Here is a 14,222-nt window from a genome sequence, read left to right on the forward strand (position 1 = left end):
CAAAGAGCAATCAGGGTTCCCTGCCCTGTGGGAAGTCCAAGGACCACCCACCTCCATCCAGGTCTAGTAAGGTGAGCATCCAAACTGCCTAGGCTCCCACAAAGCCAGTACGTGCAGTAGGATCAAAAACCCATTGTCATTGTTCTTGGGTTCTCAGTAGTCCTCATTGTCTGCTATGTTCAGCAAGTCCAGTTTTATCCAGAAATCTCAAGGTCCAAATCAAGAGCAGAAGGAGAGAGAGCATGAGCAAGGAACTCAGGACCGCGAGGGGTGCACCCACACACTGAGACAATGGGGATGTTCTATTGGGAACTCACCAAGGCCAGCTGGCCTGGGTCTGAAAAAGCCTGGGATAAAACCGGACTTGTTGATTAGGTTTTCTATTGTGGTGAAGGGACCTTGATCATGGCATGGTGTCCTAGCTTTTCTTATAAAGGAAAACATTTAATAGTTCTGTCTTACAGCTCAGAGGTTCAGCCTGTTATTGTCATAACAGGAAGCATGGTGGCATGAAGGCAGACATGTAGTTGGAGGAGCCGAGAATGTTACATCTTGATTTGAGGCAGCAGGGAATGAAAGCCAAACTGGATTAAATAAGATGTTGCATAGGTTGCTTACATGGTCTTGAGCATCTGAGAGCTCAAAGACCACAAACATAGTGACACACTTCCACCAGCAAGTCCACACAGACAAGAAGACCACACCTCCCTATTGGCCAAGCATTCAAACACCTGAGTCTATGGGGTCATTTCTATTCAAACCACCTCACTCGCTTTATTTTTTCTCTGCCATTCATGATGTTTCTGTCACTCTTATCACTGAAGTCTGCTATTTCCTCTAAGCTCTTGTCTTCCTCATTCCTTCATCTGAAATCTTCTTCTAGCCATCCCTGCTGTATGCAATCACTAGCTATTAAGGGTCCTTAGTACTTGATTTGCAGTTGCTTTTCTTTAATTTTCTCCAGTGTTTTCTTTCAGTTTCACCATTCATCGGTTGGCTGCAAAATCATTGATTCAGACCAAGGACTTGGGCTCCCATGAGACTTCAAAAGGAGAAGTGAGGGATGTGGTGAATATCAGCATTCAGTCTGGGGTCCTCAGCTCCTTCACAGCTTTCATTGCCATAAACAAGGAGCTCAATCAGCCAGTGCAGGGGCCTCTGACTCCCAGAGTGATTCCAACACCACGTTAGTATGATTCTTTGCCTACAATGGGATGTGCAGTTAGGTCTCGTAAGTTTTACCCAAATTTAAACTCATTTATAATGATTATCAGATATATAAGTACATTATATAAACAATGATAAGTTTTAGAAACTCATACATTTAAATTTAATAACATTTCTTAAATTTGTTGTTTTCTTCTTCCTTCTACACCTAGGATTTACACTGCCTTAAATTTTCTAGAGAAGTAGATTGTGTCCAACTGGGACAGAGATTTACTATAGACATACAGAAGAATATCAGAACATGTTACAATGCAGAAGCATCACAAATACTGAATAATCAAAACTTTTAATTTGAATCTGACTTCTGTTTTGATGGTTAGTGAGTAGCCACACAGATAGTGAGTATATTGCATCTGATGATGTTAGTGGTAGAAGAGGGGATTTAAGAAAGGAGGAGATCTAAAGGAGATAAAGGGGATTTTTAGGAAATGAAAAACAACAAAGCAAAATACACAAAGTTATAGCATCATTTTTCTGGGATTGCAGAGGGTCCAATTGCATTTGGTGCCTTTTTTCAGCAGGCAGAAGCTCTGAATTAGAATATTGGGTTTTCTGAATAATTTGCAGCAGGTTCATCAACATTGGCTTAAGAATGAAGTGGGTAGAGGGTTGAAGTGATTTCTAATGTGAGACTTTGATATATTTCTCATGATTAAAAATTATGGGTGTGATTGCAGATATTTATGATGGAAGATTTGCTTGACTGAAGATTAAGTTAAATGAAATATAAAATTTGAAGGATGCTGATGTATTTGAACAAAATGAAGAATTGGAGACTTAGAAAGTGCAGGTCCTGCCCAAAAAAAAATGGTTTTAAAACAAGAAACCCTAAGTTAAAGTACAATAAACAAGGGTGTTATATTTTAAAAGTAAGATTAAAATATTTCTGATAGAAAATAATTCTGAATGCTACCAATGACTTGAGGGCAAGAGAGAGAGAGGGCGGGGAAGGGTCTATTAGAGCCATAATCACTGAATATGAGGAAGGCAAGATCTATGCATTAAGATGTTGCATAGGCTACTATATAAGATTAAAGTTTTCACATTTATGGAAGAGCTTGGAGTGCACTGTCAGCACATAGTGTGTCTTTGGGTACTTTGGGTACTGGTAGGAGGTGACGTAGTAGTCGAGAGTTGATGGTAGTGAGGACATGTAGAAGATAACCAAGGTGAGAGAGAAGACAATATTCTTGGGCTGAGAAGATTTGCAATCTAATCTTGAACCTGGACGCTTAGGGTACAGTTGTGCTTATTTTGAAAGGGACAGATGTAAAATAGCTTTGTGAGACAGAAAAAGATCTTTTCAAATTGAAGAATATCTGGAAGAATCCTTCAGCATTGAAGGTATGACACACAAGTAAGGGGTTTCAGAAACTCAATAGGAAGTACAAAGAGGGATCAGAGGGTGAGTGTCTGTCTGTATTAGAGGAGACCACACAGGAGAATGGCTCATTGAGGTTAGTGAGTAAGACTGATAGGGAGAGAAGGGTACATGTCTGAAATACATTTTTCTTTTTACAAAATTTGCTTGCTGGAAAACACAGCGGATGTTTCAGTCTTCATTGTGTTTTGTGTATTTTAGGTTTGGGTCTACCTAACCTGGGTGCATCAAAAGCCTCACATCGACGACTTGGACTGAATGGTTAGCATCCCTAGAGTTCTATGAAGATATACTTCTACAGTTTGATGGAATTTCTTTCTTGAAAAAAAAAATTTCTCTGTAATATTTGTTTGTTGCAGCTCCTGCCTTTTGTCGACGATTCTTGAGTCTTAAAAATTCTGCCGAAACGAGGTGCAAGTCATGTTGTACCAGAGAAACTATCTTTGAACTCTCCTCAGAATGTCTCCATCAAGGTGCTCTTCATTCTGAAACTTTCTTTACCTAGGGAATGATTTATTAGATACTTCTACAGTTTGATGGAGTTTCTTTCTTGAAAAAGAATTTCTCTGTAATTTTTTTTGTCACAGATTATGCATCTTGTGTGCCATTGGCGATCAGTGAAGGTTCTGCTGGAATGATGACAAATTCATATTCTTCTACGAAGGAAACTACTGGTCAAATCTCCTCAGATTGTGTCCCTGAAGGTGCTCTTCATTCTGGAACTTTCTTTACATAGGGGGTGACTTATTAGAGGCAGCATGCGGGGCATGAGATATGATATTGCCATATTTTTGCCAGAATGGACCTAGCTTCATTAATTTACAATAACATTTCATATCTTTAAACGTTCTGTAGTCAAGCAACCTCTTTGTTTCCCCTTGGCAATCTCTGCCTACACAGTCCACCAGTCATCAGGGCCAGACCCCAGCAGATTCTGCTACCATTGTGTTTAGAACCCAGATCAACTGGCCACCCATCACAGATTAGAAATACTTGGTGGACTTCTTGCAGAAATCTCTCTACGGCCTCTTATTTCAGGAGACTTCCTCCAGTGGGCTGTGATCCATAAGTCCCCATGCCATCTCTCTTTCATTTCTTTTACAAAGGTTTTGAAGAAAGTGTTGTTCTGCAGCTGATTTCACTTCAAAAGGCAAATGGCTCCTGGGAGCTGGGCGAGAATCTGACCAAGATTTTGGGCACTAGTTTGGAAGACATCCAGGCTGCAAACCCTGCCAAGGTGAGATGCAAAGTGGAACAAAGGAAACGGTTTGAGTTTTGGGATGGGAGGATCATAATAGGGATCGGAATGAACGAGGGTCAGGCTGCGAAATAAGACATAAACAATACAGATAATGCAAACTGAAATGAATGTGTGATATATAGAAGATGCAATTATTTCCACTTAAGCCAGAGCATAAGAAACATGGAATTAATGGCCTAGCTGCAGAAAGGCATGGTCAGACTCATGGATGTCAAGGGGAAAGGAAATGCTCTTCTGTGTTAATCATATTCCCCGAGACAGAGTTGAAAAATAAACATTTTTATCTTCACACTATACCAGACAGTTTTAAACACATTATTATTATTATACTTTTTTCCTTATTGCAGTTAATTAAGACAAGTTCTAATTTTGAAGCTATGTATAGATGAAGAAATCGAACATCAAGAAGCTGAACTCTCTCTGCACCAGTGATGCAGAAGTAGAGTCAATGTTAAAATGCCCTCTCTTTGGAGATTCCAGTAACAGCCCTAATATTGTTGTATTTGTGTTCTCAAATAAGCTGGATGAAGTACTCCTTCTTTAGAATTTTAAGATTACCCTCTGGATCTTCTAATACTATTTGAAAAAAAATCTCCTCTATAAAAGGCAGATGCCAACCAATAAAAAAATAAATATACTTCTGAATTATTAAAGTATGAAACACAATTAATTAAACTTCACACATTCTATGGACATACAACTTGTACACTATCTTTTAGTCATAGGTGGCTATTGAGCCTATGAAATATAGATAATACAAATGAGATATGAATTTATTGTTCAATGGAGGCATCTATGCTGGAAAATACAAACTGACTTAAATATTTAGTGTAAAAATATAGGAATATTTCTTCAAAATTATTTCATGCTAACTTCTTGTCAAAATGATGTCTGTTTTAACAATAAAAAAATCTTCTAATACTTAGATAAGTAGATCACCAAGAAAAACTCAGTTCAAGCATACAGGAGGCCATGAATTCAATTCAATAAAATCAAATAGTAAAGTAGGAAAATATCACATGTTATCTAAAGTTCAATTGAAAATTTGAAAATTATTTTTATTTTTTATTATTTTTAGTATTTTACACTCTGGACACTGAATCTCCTCCCTCCTTGATCCCAGTTCTTCCCCTTCCTCCCCTCTGAACCTCCCCATCCACTCCTCCTCAGTTTCTATTCAGAGAAAATATGGCATATCAAGTTGTAATAAGACTTAGGCACCTCCCATCCTATTAAGGCTTCATATGGCAAATCAGTATGAGAAATAGGGCCCTAAGAGCTGGCGAAAGAACCAGAGACAGCCCCTGCTTCCACTGAAGATCAAGCTACATAACTGTCATATATATTAGCTTGTAGTCCTGTGTCAATCAATCCCATGCTGGCTCCCTAGATGTCAGTTCAGTCTCTGTAAGCTCCTATGATTCCAGGTTAGTTGATTCTGTGGGTTTGAGTCCTTTGACTAAAAAAAAAAAAAAAAAAGTCCTTCTTTCCAGTCTTTGGAAGGATTCTCCAAGCTCTCTAATGTTTGGCTGTTTATCTCTGCACCTATTTTCATCAGTTGCTGGATGAAGCCTCTCTGATGACAATCGGGGAAGGCACCAATCTGTGAGCATAGCAGAATATCATTAGGCATCATTACATTGTCTTTTTTTCCAGTCCTGTTTGGTTCTATCCTAGGTCTTTGGGCTAGTTTGACTCTGGGTCCTGGCATTCCAGGCAGTGTAAGGGGTGAGATCACACTCATGGCATTGGTCTTAGGCTGTATCAGTCATTCGTTGGCCACTCCCACAATTCCAGTGCCACCTTTGCTCCAACATATCTTGTAGGCATGACAAATAGTAGGTTGAAGGTTGTGTGGTGTCACAATCCATCCACCGGAAGTTTTGACTGGTTACAGTTCAGGCTACATATCCCTTATTGCTAGGAGTCTTACTAGGGTTACCCTTGCAGATTCCTGGGAATTTCTCTTGTACCAAGTTTTGACCTGTCTCCAAAATGCTCCCCCTTTCCAGTAATCCCTTTTAGTACCTTTCCCCTCTACCCATTCCATATCCCTCCTGTCCCTTCTTGTTCTCACTCCCTCCTGCCCCCAGTACACCTATGAAATAATCTATTCTATTTCCCCTTCCCAGGGAGAGCAAAGTGTTCCCAGATACTTAGCATCTCTGAGTCTTTGAGTTATAGAATGTTTTTCCTTTTCATTATAGCTAATATCCACTTATGAATGAGGACAAATCACATTTGTCTTTCTGGGTCTGGGTTGCCTCACTCCGGATGATTTTTTTCCTAGTTCAATCCATTTACCAGCAAGTTTCTTGATGTGATTGTTTTTAACAGCTAAATAATACTCCATAGTGTAAATGTACAGTTTCTTTATCCATTCTTTGCTTGAGGGTCATCTAGGTCATTTCCAGTTTCTGGTTATTATGAATAAAGCTGCTATGATCATAGTTGAGCAAGTATCACTGTGGTATGCAGCATTCTCTGCATATATGCAAAGAGTGGTATAGCTGGATCTTGAGGTAGATAGATTCCCATTCTTTTTCTGAGAAAATGCCCTGTTGACTTCCAAAGTGGCTGTACAGTTTTGCACTCTCATCAGTAATGGTGGAGTATTTCCCTTGGTCCACATCCTCTTTAGCATAAGCTGTCACTTGTGTTTTTGTTCTTAGCCATTCTAACATGTGTAAGTTGGAATCTCCGAGCAGTTTTGACTTGTTTTACCATGGTGGCTAAGGATGTTGAACATTTTTAAAGTGTTTCTCATCCATTTGGAATTCCTGTATTGAGAATTCTCTATTCAGATCTGTACCTATTTTTTAAATGGATTATTTTGTTTGTTGATTTCTCATTTCTTGAGTTCTTTATATATTTTGGAAATCTACCCTTTGTCAGATATGAGGCTGGGAAAGATCTTTTTCTATTCCATAGGCTGCTTTTTTGTCTTATTTACAGTGTCCTTTGCCTTACAGAAGCTTTTCAGTATCATGAGATCCCGTTTCTTAATTTCCAGTTTTAGTGCCCACATGATTGGTGTTCTGTTCAGGGAGTTTTTTTCTGGTGCCAGTGTGATTAAGGTCAGGTTGGGTTTCATGGTCCTGCAGGGGGCCCTGTTGAAATCTGTGGCCCATGTTACCACTGAAGGCCATGTGGATATCCATGGTTTGTGCTGCCACCTAAATCAATGCTGATGTCCATGGGTATGGTTGCCTCCAGGGACCATATTAGTGTCTGTGGCCCATCTTGCACTGAGGCCATATTGATATCCACACTGAAGTCTGTGGCACCTTCTAAAGTCTGAGACCATGTGAATGTCAGTGATTGGTGCTGTCACCAGAAATCACGTGGACATCCATGCCTTATGCTCCAGCTGACTGTAAAGGGCAAAGTAGCTCCTTTTACAGTGTATTGATAACTGCAGACTCACAGTTGAGAATGAGAAACACAGAAAACTTCTGTGACAAAGTCTCTTCCTCCCACAATCCAAACAAAAAGAAACAGCGTTGACAGGAGGCCATTGAGAAGAACTGTTTGTGGAACCACTAGCAGTGGAACCAGTACTTATCCCTAGTGCATCAGCTAGGGTTCCTTGGAGCCCATTCCCTAAGAAGAGATACCTTGCTCAGCTTAGAAACCTTGGTTCTTCCTCTAGTGATGTGACAGACTTTGTTGACTCTCCAAATGAGGAATTACTGTCTCTGAGGAGTAGATGGGAGTGCGGTAGGGAGAAGGAGAGAGGAGTAGGAGGACTGGAGAGAGAGGGAACTGGGATTGGCTTATAAAATAAGATTGTTTTAGAGGTAAAAATATAAAAAAAAGAATAAGAAAAAATTGCAATAAGGAGGCTGATGTGTAGCTCTCCATAACTGACGGCTTCTGACAGTGGCAGTGGGAAAGGACTCAGTTTTCTTTAAAGCACTAGCCACTGGAAATGGAGCCATGTTCCAGTGAGTATACAGGCAACAGGAATTGGACTTGTTTCTTTTCTTTTGGTGGTGATATCACAAGAGTGGGAGAGCAGACATGGTAGGATTTTGAAGTTAGTGGAATAGAAGGCTGCTTGTTTATTCCCAGCTGCTCAGCCCTAAAATAGCCATACAGGAACTGTATTAATTAAATAACTGCTAGGCCTACTAGCTCTAGCTTCTTATTTGTTGGCTCTTACTTCTTAGCTTAACCCATTTCTATTAATCTGTGTATCACCACATGACTATGGTTTGCCAGCAAGTTTCGGGCTAGTCTGTTCTAGGCGACAGCTACATGGCATCCCTTTGACTCTGCCTTCTTTTTTCCAGTATTCAGTTTAGTTTTCCCTGCCTACTTCTATTCTGCCCTGCCCAGGCCCAAGGCAGTCCTTTGTTAACCAATGATATTCACAGCATACGGAGGGGAATGCCACATCAGAGGTGTATATGTAAAAACCCCCACATAATAAATATAAATATTATGTTGGGGGAAAAAAGAAAATACATTTTAAAAATCAGTGTGATTTTTGCATCTAGTCCTTAGAAACATATTTTTGAAGTTTTATGTCCCTGGCTTAAGTGTTCATCTTATGAAACAGATTAAAGCAAGTGGGAAAATTGACATGTAATGAGACTGCGCAGAGTAAAATAATAAGTGTTTAAAATGTCTCAAAAAGCAGGTTGCAGCAGTAGTCTAGAATGAGTTACCATGGTTTTGATATCGTCCTATCAACATACACATACACACACATGAAGAGAGAGAGGCGGGGTGACTAAGACAGATACAGAAACACCACACACCTAGTACTTTTCTAAGTGGTATGGAATGTAATCCTGAGGCTTTATTAGTCTGTGTGGTAAGGAGGGGGTAGGGAATTATATATGTATCAGATTAAGTTGATGAGGAAGTTGATAGTAAATCTACTTTCTCTTGAGTGGATTGCTATAATTCCTGGAGCATTACAAAAGTTTCTGTCTCTTTTGAAGGATGGAGACCCATCAGTGTGGGCCACAGTACTGGCTGTCCTCTGGCTGCATGGCAATGGCAAGGACTTGAAGTGTGAGTGGGAACTTCTGGAAAGGAAGGCTGTGGCCTGGCTTCATGACCATGCAGGTAGGAGCACATCCCCCTCCTTCCTTTCCCCTCTTTCCCAGATGTGTCTTAAGAACTATGTCTGTATGTGAGGCAGAGGGTGAGTGCTAGAGAGACCACATTGTTGCCCTTACCATCCTATCTTAGAGCATTGTCTGTCCCCTGTGATAATCCTTCCTTTTCAAGATTAGGATGAAATATGTATTTAGTGGATGGAACAAGCTGAGCAGAGGGAGGGAGCATAAATGTAGATACTTAGCCAAGCAAAATTAACCCTACAGATGTAACCAGTATTCCTGGATATTTATTGTATCCTTATTGCCCTGTTCCTGTGGACAGGATAGACTAAAGGAGAATCAGAACAAGAAAGGGGAAAGACCAGGAGTAGTGCAGGAAGGTAAATCAGGGTTGAAGGGGTTGAAAGGAATAGTTAAGGAAAGCTGAAGAAAACCCTCTCTTTCTTTCTTGTCCCATAGATCTGACTCTTGTTTCCCCTCCTCACAGGTTCCTCCATCCCGATGCTCGTGCAAGCTGGCAGTAATCTCCTGAAGTTACCTGTGACCCCAGCTGTCTTTGGCTTCTGAGGATGCCACCCATGTTTCCTAGCTACCACCAATTCCCTCACTTTCACATTGGCTGAGATAGCTTTTGGGTTCTATCTTTACCTTCTTTTTTCTTGTCATAACATTAAAGGACTTCCCCACAACCTTGCTTATCTATTTCAAGCACCTTTGGATCTCATATTCTGCCCTCATCCCTTCCTCTGCAAGAAGTTATTATGGTCCCCTAACATGTTTTCTTCAATACATCTTTTATTATATTCACATGCAGAATGACATTTGAAGTTTTCCAGAGAAATTACAATTAAATAGGTGGCATAGTCTTGAGTAGCCCTGTGCCATTAATCCTGGGCAATGCTTAAATTAATAATCTGCATTATTGTTATCCACTCAGTTTTGTTCTTTTATTATTGAGGATCATAGTAGTAACGTTTATGTTCACAAGAGCAGGAATTGGATGAAAGTTGAAAATCAATATCAATACAACAAATACAGCAATATAACAAAGAGATAGACCAAAGTCATACATTACCCATTTCAGAACTGCTATGAAGATCATGAACTGATTCCATTTATGTTTTTGACTATATTACATGTCTTTATTTCTGTTTCCTAAGTATTTTGGTTTAACTAATACTATGAGAATAGTGTTTCTGCATAAGCTCTAAACACCTTGTAAGTTGGCTGTGAGTCCTCAGAGTTAGACTGTGCTATGAGATTCCTAGCCAGGCTCAAGGCAAGTGTTAGAAAAGAACATTTGCTATGGTTGAAAGTAAAAAAATAGCTAGGATTTAAAATTATCATGCCAATAAGTGTTCTTTCTTCTTTTCTGTCACTGTGACAAAATATTTGAGAAAATTAACTCAAGGTAGAAAAGATTTTGGATGGGGGATGACCTGCTGGGTAAATTACAAACATGAAAACCTGAGGACCCGAATTTGGATTCTTGGAGTCTATATAATAAAATAGATATGGTAGATCTGCCTCTAATCTCTGCATTTACAGACACAGAGAGAAGATTCCTGAAGCTCACTGGCCAGCCTGTCTAGATAATGGGTGATCTCCAAGCTCAGTGAGAACCTTATAGTGGTATATTATTTGTGTTTATTAAAATAAAGTTTGCATAAAGATCAGAGTGCAAAGCAAGCCACACTAGTCAGCCATATAGGCCAGGAGGTGGTGGGGCACACTTTTAATCCCAGCATCATTAGAAAGGAATAGAAGATGGGAGGACAGAATCTCAGGGGTTCAGTCTCAGTTCTGTTGGGAGAGCAGTGAAGTCGGAGTTTTGGTGGATTGCTCCTTTGGTCTGAGTATTTGTAGAGGAGAGACCTCTCTATTGGCTTGACTGTTTTGCTTTTCTGATCTCCAACTTGAACCTCAATATTTTTCTCTGGGTTTTTATTTTTTTGTGTTACAGAAACTGTCTCCCAAGTAAGGTGGAAGTGATAGAAGGAGATTTCCATTCTTTCCTTAGCAGTTATTTATGATAGCTGTGCTGTAGATTGCAAGTGAATGAATTTAGTAAGTCTTCAAGAGGTGAAAGTAAAGGAACAGTTGGCAGACAGCAGGTAGGCAGCAAAATATCATCAAATCTGGAACTTACAATGTTCCTCAGATGTGACTAGGTGAGCCTAGATGAGGCCTAAGAGTTCCTGACCTAGATTCCTAGGCACAACACAGCCTCCCAGTGGGTGAGAATGGTAAGCAAAAAATCAAATTCAAAGTATCAGATAGACAGAAAAACATCATCAACTTAGGTGTTTACAATATCTGATAGAAAGGACCTGAGAGGCCGTGATGAATGTTAGGGTATAGCTCCTGATCCAAATGTCTCCAGGAGACCATTATATCAAAGAGCTTTCAGTGTCTCCTTCACATTTCTGGAATTTTTATATCATGGGCTAAAGAATAGTAACCCCAATAGAAAATGATTTATAATATAACTATTCTCTCATGTCCATTGTTCTTAGTACCCTTAGCTGTTTTCTTTTCTTCCTTTTTCTGTGTTTGTCTCAGCCTCAGGAGCCTAGACTGCTCTTGGACAAGGCGTCTTGGAGGACAGGAGATAAACAGAGTTAACTGTGAGACAAGGGCTGTCCATCTTGTCTTTTTTTAAATCTTTATATTATATTTTTTAAAAAAATCTATCTTTTCTCCTTTTACATACCAATGCCAGTTCCCACTCCCTCTCCTCTTACATCTTCCACCTTCCCCCCACATCTACACCTCAGAGAGAGTAAGGCTTTTCATGCGAAGTCAACAAACTCAAGCACATTGCTCTGAGAAAGGACCAAGGCCCTGCCTACAATATCTCCAAAGAGAATGGGTTCCAAAACGTCAGTACAAGCAGTAGGGATAAATCCTGCTCCCATTGCCAGTGGCCCCACAGTCTGCCCCAGCCATGCAAATATCACCCATATTCAGAGGGCCTAGTTTAGTCCTATGATGGTTTCTTCACTGTCAGGTGCAGTGGTGAGCTCCCATTAGCACAGGTAAGCTGTTTCAGTGAGTATCCCTATAATGGTCTTGACTCTTTGATCATAATCTCACTTCTCCCACTCTTCTACTGGAGTTTGGGAGCTCAGCCCAGTGCTCTGCTGTGGATCTCTACCTCCGCTTCCATCAGTTGCTGAATAAAGGTTCTATGATGACATTTAATATATTTGTCTATCTGAATGCAGGGCAAGGTCACCTTTTGCTTAGGGTCTTATCTAAGGTCATTCTTGTGGATTCCTGTGAATTTCTCTAGTGCTATGTTTCTTGTTAACCTCATATGGCTCTCTCACAAAGATAACTCTTTCTTTGCTCTCCATCTTTGTTCTTCCCTCATCACCACTATCCCATTTCTTCAAGATCTTCTCCCTGTCCCCTTCTCCCGTCTTCTGTCCCTTCTGTACTCCCTTCTCCCCACACCCACATGCTCCCATTTTTCTCAAGAGGACTTGTTTATTTCCCCTTCCCAGAGGGAATCTATATATGTTTCTCTAAGGGTTCTCCTTGTTACTGAGCTTCTCTGGGGTTGTGATCTCTAGGCTCATTATCTTTTGCTTTACAGCTGGTATCCACATATTAGTAATTACATACTGTGCTCATCTTTCTGGGTCTGGGTTGCCTCACTCAGATTTTTTTTCTAGTTCCATCCATTTGCATACAAATTTCAAGATGTCAGTATTTTTTTACCACTGAGTAGTACTCCATTGTGTAAACGTATCACATTTTCTTTATCCATTCTTCAGACAATCTAGAAGACATCTAGAAGATGTCCCTTCCATGTTTTGACTATTATAAAAAATACTCCTATGAACATAGCTGAACAAATGTCCTTGTAGTATGATTGAGCATCTTTGGGTATATGTTGTGCTTAAGGTCCTTTAACTCCCAATTTTCTGAGAAACCACCATACTGATTTGCTACAAGGGGTATTCCCCTTATTCTTTATCCTCTCCAGCAGAAGCTATCATTGGTGTTTTGATTTTAGATATTCTGACAGATGTAAAATGGAATTTCAGAGTCATTTTGATTTGCATTTCCCTGATTGCTAAAGATATTGAACATTTCCTTAAGTGTCTTTCAGCCACTTGAGATTCTTCTATCGAAAATTCTGTTTAGATCTGAACCCTATTTATTAAAATTGGATTATTTGATATTTTAATGTCTAATTTCTTGAGTTCTTTTATTTTTTGGAGTTTAGTCCTCTGTCTGATGTGAGGTTGGTGAAAATCTTTTCCCATTCAGTAGGCTGCCTTTTTTGTCTTACTGACTCTTCTTGGCTTTACAGAATGTTCTCAGTATCAAGAGATCCCATTTATTTCTTGTTGCTCTCAGTGTCTATGCTAATGGGGTTATATTTAGGAAGTGGTCTCCTGTGTCCATGCATTGAAGGCTACTTCCTACTTTCTCTTCTATCAGGTTAAGTGTGGTTGGATTTATATTGAGGTCTTTAATCCATTTGGACTTGAGTTTTGTGTATGAGGATAACTATGGATCTATTTTCATTCTTCTACATGTTGACATCCAGTTATTCCAGCACTAGTTGTTGAAGATGATTTCATTTTTCCATTGTATAATTTTAGATTCTTTGTCAAAAATCAGGTGTTCTGTTGGCTGTAAATGGTAGGTAATGCAGAGATTTTATGTAGCTATAAGTCTGAGGATAAAAATGAGTGTTGGGTCTTATGCTGGCCCTCTGGATCATCCTCAATAAAGCTCAGTGAACACTTCAGAAGAAGAAAGAAAATATATAACACTCAGAAGATGGTAAGGAATGCTGTAAAACATATCTTCTCAATGTAATCTGACACTCATGAACTCATTAGAACTAGATATTTGTACAAGATTGTACTTTTCAACATTAAATCATGAATATGGAAAATTTCATGAGATCTCACACTTACCTAAGGAACTATGAGTAGTTAATGGGTAATAGGAAATATGGCATGGTTTTCTTCAGTTCTGCAGTCACTGTTGTCTATTGCTGTATGAACACAAAGAATCACCTTCTACATATGCTGATGCAAGCAGCCGTAGTTAAATTTAGTGGGTCACACACACACAAAAAAGTAATATAAAAGTAGGAAGAAGAGGACTGCTGAGAAGAAGAGTTTCAGCAAGAGAGAATGGGATAGCTGGGAGAAAATGAAAATGATCAAATTCATCATGTGCTTTATTAAACTGTTATAGAAAAAAGAGTATAGTAGCATAAAAGTGAATGATTTTGAGGTAAAATTCAATG

The 14,222-nt window shown here is 39.5% G+C and overlaps 1 protein-coding gene across 3 annotated transcripts in view; it reads left to right on the plus strand.

Moving 5' to 3' along the window:
- The window catches only part of LOC126495925 (von Willebrand factor A domain-containing protein 5A-like), a 26,090-nt gene extending 15,624 nt beyond the window's left edge, over positions 1-10,466 (plus strand). For all 3 annotated transcript variants that reach the window (XM_050133519.1, XM_050133518.1, XM_050133520.1), the window contains 7 exons: positions 978-1,186; positions 2,810-2,869; positions 2,968-3,081; positions 3,196-3,312; positions 3,715-3,845; positions 8,822-8,948; positions 9,432-10,466. In XM_050133519.1, coding sequence (XP_049989476.1) covers positions 978-1,186; positions 2,810-2,869; positions 2,968-3,081; positions 3,196-3,312; positions 3,715-3,845; positions 8,822-8,948; positions 9,432-9,511 — 838 coding nt within the window. In that variant the 3' untranslated portion in view covers positions 9,512-10,466. The remainder of the gene's footprint in view (positions 1-977; positions 1,187-2,809; positions 2,870-2,967; positions 3,082-3,195; positions 3,313-3,714; positions 3,846-8,821; positions 8,949-9,431) is intronic.
- The last annotated feature ends 3,756 nt before the right edge of the window (positions 10,467-14,222 follow it).

The sequence above is a fragment of the Alexandromys fortis genome, unplaced genomic scaffold (genome assembly GCF_014885135.2).
Source record: "Alexandromys fortis isolate MF-2015 unplaced genomic scaffold, M_Fortis_MF-2015_v1.1 scaffold_231, whole genome shotgun sequence".
Classification (NCBI taxonomy): domain Eukaryota; kingdom Metazoa; phylum Chordata; class Mammalia; order Rodentia; family Cricetidae; genus Alexandromys; species Alexandromys fortis.